Source organism: Gymnogyps californianus, chromosome 17 (assembly GCF_018139145.2).
Source record: "Gymnogyps californianus isolate 813 chromosome 17, ASM1813914v2, whole genome shotgun sequence".
Lineage (NCBI taxonomy): Eukaryota > Metazoa > Chordata > Aves > Accipitriformes > Cathartidae > Gymnogyps > Gymnogyps californianus.
The window spans coordinates 13,685,583-13,693,047 of NC_059487.1; the positions used below are offsets into that span (position 1 = coordinate 13,685,583).

General features: G+C 44.2%; 1 protein-coding gene across 4 annotated transcripts; it reads right to left on the reverse strand.

The window, feature by feature from the left end:
- Window positions 1-709: 709 nt before the first annotated feature.
- Window positions 710-7,254, reverse strand: PSMA7 (proteasome 20S subunit alpha 7). Of its 4 annotated transcripts, none has more exons than XM_050907422.1 (7): window positions 7,130-7,254; window positions 5,472-5,598; window positions 3,934-4,058; window positions 2,479-2,601; window positions 1,960-2,079; window positions 1,326-1,388; window positions 710-1,052 (listed from the first exon to the last, which is right to left on the reverse strand). In XM_050907422.1, the coding sequence occupies exons 1-7, from the start codon at window positions 7,223-7,225 to the stop codon at window positions 960-962; spliced, it is 747 nt and encodes a 248-aa protein (XP_050763379.1). In that variant the 5' UTR covers window positions 7,226-7,254; the 3' UTR covers window positions 710-959. The 4 variants fall into 4 exon arrangements, with proteins under 4 accessions (XP_050763379.1, XP_050763380.1, XP_050763381.1 ...); XM_050907423.1 differs by having other exon boundaries at window positions 3,934-4,076; XM_050907424.1 differs by lacking the exon at window positions 7,130-7,254 and adding an exon at window positions 6,511-6,549.
- Between the last annotated feature and the right edge of the window lie 211 nt (window positions 7,255-7,465).

Sequence of the window (7,465 nt, forward strand, 5' to 3'; positions counted from 1 at the left end):
AACATGACTTCGGTGCACAGCAGCACGGAGGCAGGTCTCTGCACCCCTGACAGCATGTCAGCGATCTCCCTCTGCTGCAGGGACGAGAGAACTGGCTCACGCAATTGCTGGGACTGGGAACAGCAAACAGGCTCGACCAGAAACTGAGTTCAACCCAACTCCTGGGGGTGAGATGTACAGAGGAAGCAGTACGAGGGTAAATACAGAAGGAGAAACTGGAGTAGAGCTTTATGGTTTAACTACATTGTATGTAACACTCGTCGTAGTTATTTTTAGCGTTAGGAAGCTACCGCTCCATAAATCCCCTAGTGGGCAATTGCAACAGCACCGCTTTATTCTGAACCGGATGAATCATGCACGGTCCATGGCAGCACCAAGTCATGCACCTCTGCTGCGATGACAGGCCTGCAACAGCCAGCCCTCACACTGACCTCCCCCAGCACAGCCCCCCGCCCCCTCCCTGCTGTCCCTGCAGGTAAAGCCTCACGCCTGCTGTCACCAGCTGCCGCAAGGCTTCTGTCCAGACCCTAGCCATTTCAGTTTGAAGATGCTAGTTAGGGGGGAAAAAAAGCATAATTCCATATTATTTACGTTCTGTCGAGGCCATAACACAACCCTTGAAACAGCCACTGAGAGAGAGAGAGAGAAGCTAACAACTGAGACTGTGGAAAAGAATCATTAAACAAAGTGAAGGGTCCGAGGAAAAAAATGCAAACAAAGTCTCTGTCCTTTAATGGGTCACTACTGCTGTTTTGTAGCCAACCAAATAATCCTAGGTTATTAATATCCAAGGAACAGACAGATTTTTTTTAAATAACAGCTTTAAAAAAAAACAGTAGGTTTATTGTAGGTCTCAAGAGGGGCACAGTATGAATAAGTGGAATGCCTACATGTTGTCTATACAGAATAACCCATCACTTGAATTAAAAAGAAGCAGCTAAGCCGTTGAATTTCATTCATCATGATGTTTTCTTCTGTTTTTTCTTTTCATTTTCTTCTTTTTCTTTTTCAATTTCAGCAACGTACTTCTCAATTTCTTCAGGGTTTAGGATCTAAAACAGAAACACAGGTGACCCTCAAGATATTAATACAACTTAGAGGCTTTTATTTAAGCGATTCTAAATTCTGACATGGAAAGTTAACTGGTATTTATCCAGACACAGGTACCTTGTGCAGACACAACAACATTCCTCGGCCACTAATAATAAACAGAAGTATTTGCCAGGGCAGAATGTGAGATTAAGGGCTGGAAGTTAATGCAGATCAACAAGGACAGTATCAGAGAAACCAGCTACCAAGGGAGAAAAGCAAAACAAAAACCTTACCTTCAGCGGCTGTTCTCGCCTCATAACCGCCAGCTCAATGTTCTTCCCACCAGACTGCACAACCTTAACGAGAGTTAGATGTAGGTATTAGGAGCGTGCCCATTAATTAATTCTAGCAAACCCCTTTCGGGTCTTCTTAGAAGGGGAACAGATACGGATGGGGAGTATTTCGCTCATCAGCTCTAAGCTCTCGAATCCAGTAGCACGGTAACTCTCAAAAAAATAAGGGTCTTCATTCTGGCATCAATGCACTCAGTGCCTGGTGAAGAACACCTCATTTCCACCATCTGACTTGTGACATTTTCCGTATCTTAAACTTCAATACAAAAGTAAAATATTCTGCATATGGTTTAGCACATCTTTGGTGCATTTGTTTTAATGCCCAGAACTGAAGTCTGTTTTCCTCCCCAGAGAACTGCCAGTAAGTTCTTCTGTGTAAACTACGGAAATTGTTACCTGAAATATTCTGAACCTTAAGTTTAATCCCACACCCACGGCCTACAACGAACAGTTTTCACAGATCCTTTTACAGTACCTTCCTGTGACATACATGAAGATTTTCATGCACTCACATTTAACAATTTAATCCAGACATACAGTGAAAAGTCACACAAGGGATCTGAAACAGACTGACCTCAAGAAGAGCCTTGATGACAAGTTTAATAGTTAGATCATCTGTTTCAATGGCTTCATCAGTATAGTTTTTCTCCAGGAATTCACGCACAGATTTGGCTCCTCTGCCAATGGCATTAGCCTGGAAACATTGAGGGGAAAAAGATAAAGAATGGAGGTTTAAGACGACTTCATTTACAGAATAAGCAAGAAATAGAGTTGTACAATTACATCATCTGAAACCATCTTGTGATCACCATGTATTTTTCAGGAGACTGAACATGTTACTTCCCACATGTCACACAAAAAGACAGTCAGGCACAGGTGGTGGGTTTTTTTCCGGAAAACAGGACAAGATTTCCCAAGTAAAGCTGAACTGCAGACCGCCATTCTCAGTAAATTTGATCATTAAGGATTTTTGCAGCTGTGAGCCAGCACCATCTGGCCAGTGAGATCTCCTTTCTACACCAGTCCCGCTTTAAAGGAGACATTAACTCACAGATATTTCATTACTTCTCCACAAGAGACAGGATCAACTCACCTTCCAAGCATGGTATGTACCAGAGGGATCGGTCTGGTACAGCCGGGGGGTTCCATCAAAGTCAAATCCCACGATAAGAGCAGAGATACCAAAAGGTCTGCGACCGTTGCTCTGTGTGTATCTCTGATCAGAAAGAAGAGACACTTTAGAAGCAGTTCTAAAAACATTTTTAGAATGGAAAGCAGATGCTGTAGAAGTCACAACCAGAAGAGGCACCAGAAATATTTTTAGCGGGCTCTCTTACCAATCTACCTGTTAAAGTTAGGATTCCGTATCGTACAGAAGACCCTAAGCAAGGCAAGGAAGAGGGAGTTACTGTTCAGCCCCTGTTCCTAACACCCGTTGAAGTTTGCTACGTGATTACAGCTATCAGGAAGAACCTCCCTCGGCTGCTGGGTGGTGCCGAGAGGCAGAGAGAGCTAAGTCTGCGAGCCCGGGTGTAACACTGTGCTTTGACAAGCATGCTTAGGAAGCCAAAAAAGAGGATGATGACACCTGAACACAAAAGTCCGTTTTCACCAATGATTTGCAACAATTCCATCAGAAAGCACGGCACCCTCTGCGGCGATAAGCAGGTTACAGCAAAGCCTGCGTCACAGCCCTCCTGCTGACGCTGGGTTAGCAAAGTCGTTGCCACGTCACGCGCCAGAAGTGCCCACAACCAAGGAGGCCTGACACCGGCAACGTTATCGCAGCAGGAATAACTGTGCGAGATTTATGGTTTGTAACAGTTTTAGAGAAACTGTGAATGTGCCAGAATGAAAGACACAAATGTGAGATTACTGTAAAGGAACAAAGTGAAACTTTGGAAAGTGGTATTCTGCTCTGGCAGGCTAGTGATTATTACAAGAATTACGCTATTATCATCATCTCTATACTAACCCATTTCTGTGCGTAAGTAAATTAGACTTTTTCTAATCCCCACTAGTTGCTGAAAATCAGTTTAATACACTGGCAAATGAATAATTTTATCACAGAATACACTTGGGCATATTTTGATGCTGTAATTCATTTTAAAAATTCATGAATATCAAATGTAAAATATATTAAGTACTGCACTGATTTGCTCCCCTCTTACCCCTCCCTGCAACGGCTTAGTAGGAGGAAAAATGAACAGGAGCCATGAAGACGTTTTGACAATAACACAGCACCATTGTTATGAGAGTGAGTTAGAGCTGTAGATTAGCAGAGCGTTCCTGATGATATCACAAATGTAGTTCCGCAGTCCTTACCAGTACTAATTAATTTCTTCATCTTGGGGAAAAAACCCAAACAGTAATCAATCCTCCTTTTCTATTACTACATCCCTATTTCCAATAAACAGCTGCAAGGTGTTTTGTTACACTGATTTTCCCAGCTGAGTAGAACAAAGCCAGGACAGACATTTTACATGCTCAGTCTGAAGCGCTGTTTGTCAGGACATATTTTTAAGTGTTGCTGTGGGGTCCAACATACCTGTTTCAGACTAGCAATGTAACGTGTGATGTACTCCACGGTGACAGGATCCTCCACCGTAAGTCTGTGGCTTTGACACTCCACACGAGCTCTATTTATAACTATTCTGGCATCAGCCGTCAGCCCTGAAATGACAGTGTATTCTCAGATTCAGGCTTCGTACTGTATGCACAAATAAAACAACTGGTCTTGCCCCAAAAGGCTCACAAGGTCAGTGTCAACAGCAATGAAAAACACAAATGAGAGATCACACTTTCTCAGGTTTGCTGAGCAAGAATAGCATTTTTAAGGCAAAAGAAAGAAGCTAATGCACCAAAATAAGTAGAGGATTTAGTTTACAGCTTTCATGTTTCTGAGTTAGATAACACATGCAATTCTGAACCAGGTAATCAGAATATTACTGACAGACTGACAGCATTCCATCTAACAGCAAATTAGCAAAGCAATCTCAATTCTCACACACATTGGTTTTATTTCCTATGCAGTCCGCCTAACTATAAGCCAGCTTTATCTGCACCGCAAATCTTGTCCAGTTGATGAGGCTACAGCAGCATGATGTTAGTTGACAAAAATGAGTATGACCCTTTGAAAAAAATTAAGAAGAAATTTATTTCTTATTTTACCTTTTAGCTAATGATGCCATTTTCAGTTTACAGCCTTGTTTCTATTAGAGAACTTTTCTTCAAGCTTGTGAACCCACCTGCACGTATCACAACCCTTAGCTAAGGAAGCAAGGCAGCAGAAGTAGCTGAGCCTATCGCTCCTGCACGCCAAATCTAAAACCCATTATTTTTGCCAGTTAAATCAGATTGCCCCTTAAAGCATTACTAACACTGACACAAAGATTCTAAACTACCTGAAGAGAGGAGAAACCTTCTGAAATACATTCTCTCTCCATTTACATTGGTTTTTTTAACTTTTATGCCTCTTGTTTAAGCTTTGAACAATGGAAATTAAGGCATTTGGAACAGGAAGAATGTGGAAATAAAATATTTATGCTTCAAATCCAGAGCTGTTCATTCAGAGGGAGTCTTCCGAACTGGAAGAGAGGAGATTTTTCTTTGTTTTATGCAAGAGTGCAAAATTTAGCTTTTTTAGCTTGATGCATGTGGGAAAGGTCCCTGTAACTGATGAATGTCTGTTATAGCTCCTCTGATATGTATTAATAATATGTATTTTATATATAATATATAAAATTTTAAGTATTTAATTTTAAATATATACTTATAAATTTAAATATCTATATTTAAACAGGATATATCTGTATCTGTGCCAACGACACATCAGTTCTCAGTCTTCATCCTTGCATTAAACCTAGAGGACCTTAACACGTTTCCTATCATTAGATTATTGGCTCGCTCTATATATTTATCCATACAGTAGGCTACTCTTATTTAAAAAAGAATAAGCAACTGTGGAAATATACTCCTTCCCCACAGTCCTCAGCCAGTTATGCTAAGTATTTTATGTTCTCAGAATCCATAAACATACCCAAAGGTGCTCCCATAACTGCCTAAAACCCTGGAAGGATCATATACCTGCAAAAGCCATGCAGACATTGTCATCGAGAGCACAGATCTTCCGTACAGTTCTTTCATCCTGAAGTTTTGCCACAGACTTCTTTTCCACACCAAGAACAACAATATCCTTCCCTCTTACTCCAACCTTCAATGCATTAAAAGAAGAAGAAGAAAATAAAAGTTAAGCTAGGCCCAAAAAACCTAGTTGCAGACTTTACTGAAATGAGTAGGAAAAAACCAAACACAAAACCTCCACACTGTAAACATTATTTCAACTTGAAGTCAGTATTTTATCTCCTATTGCCACAACCTAAAGAGAGGACTGATGTAACAAAAATTGCATTAGATTCCAGGGTGCAGTTTCATAATCAGCTTATACCAATTTAAATCTGTGTGGCTCCCAAGAGATCTATTCCCACTGCTCTTACCAACCGTGTTTTCCCCAACTCTCCCCAATACCAGCATTAGTGCTTCCACAGCCACAGAAGCAGGATCAACAACAAAACTACCACTACAACTGGGCCACTGGTATTGCTCCAGTCAGAACCCAAAACACTGAAGAGCACACTAAGTAAAACCTACAAGCAGCCCATCAGTAGCCTGCTGCCTTAATGTCCTAATTCATACTTTGAATACACCTTTTTCAACGTCAGGAAGGAAAAAAAAAAAGTTGACCTTTCACACTCATTCCCACTGCTTCTCTTAGGGTGATGGGAATAATTTTTTCTTATGGGGTGGCCCTGCTGTAACTGTGTCACAGATGTTTCCAAAAGCATTTATCTCAACCAACTACTCAACAAGAGACAAGACAGAGGTAGATTATATTAGATGTTCACTCCACTTTCACAGTGTTTTTAATTTCTGAAAAAAAGAAGCGCCTATTTGGTGCTAAGTCTTGTTACATTTATTCCCACCTGAAAGGCAGTAAATTTTCTTGCGGGTATCTTGTTATTTGGCAATTAATACTTTTTTTTTCTCCCCCAAATGAAAAAACCCTTCATTGAGCAAAAGCTTGGGACAACTGGAAGCTAGGAGCCAGAAAGTTACTTCTACATGCCTTTACTGACACGTTCCCCAATCCACTGGGAATCTGCATCTTGCACAAGCATAAAATATTACCATTGTCACCACATGCAGAATAATGAAATAGAGGTTCATTATTCTCCTGTAGGTCTGCAGCAGCTTTGTTCCCTGACGAGGCAGCTCTGCTAACTCGGCCTTCCAGGGTCTGCAGGCTGACGAGCAGCCAGCGCAATGGCTGTCAAGACGCCGGGACACCCACCTGTGCTGGGCCTCACATTCAATGGCTCAATGCATAAAAACTCCAACATTCCCCCCCCAAAACCCCACAGCAATGGCCTGAAATAGACCCAGAGCTTTACAGCCAGCACAGCATCCACTCTGAAGAAAACGGTGATTTTTAAGGCAGCTCCAAACCCAGTATTTAGCCCGAGCGCGGCCGCCGCGGCCTCGGGGCATCTCTCTGGAAGCAGGTCACGCTCCCAGCAGCCCGCACCGTGACGGACCACCCTTCCCCGCAAGCCCGGCCCCACTCCTGCCGTGGGCCCGGCGGCGGGCCCGGCAGGCCGGGGTGCGCGGCGAGGGGCAGGCCCCACTCCGGGCCTTCCCTCAGCGAGCCGTCCCGGCGCACCCACGGCCGCCCCGCGCTCACTCACCGCGGTGGAGCCCTTCTTCACCGCCTCCTGGGCGTACTCCACCTGGAAGAGGTGCCCGTCCGGGGAGAAGACGGTGATGGCCCGGTCGTAGCTCATGGCTGCCGCCCGTGCGTCCCCGCGGGGCCGGAACCAGCCGCCTCCCTCAAAACAGCACACTCATCCCCCCGCCCCCGCCCGCCGCTTCCGGAGCCGCGCGCCATTCCGGCGGCACGCCGACGGCGCCCCCTGCGCCAACTCCGTACGCTGCACCCCACAGCCCGGCGCGGAGTGGGCGGGAGGCGGGGCCCCATCTGCGCTCTCGGCGTACGGAGCCCGCGTTACGCATCCGGCGCAGGC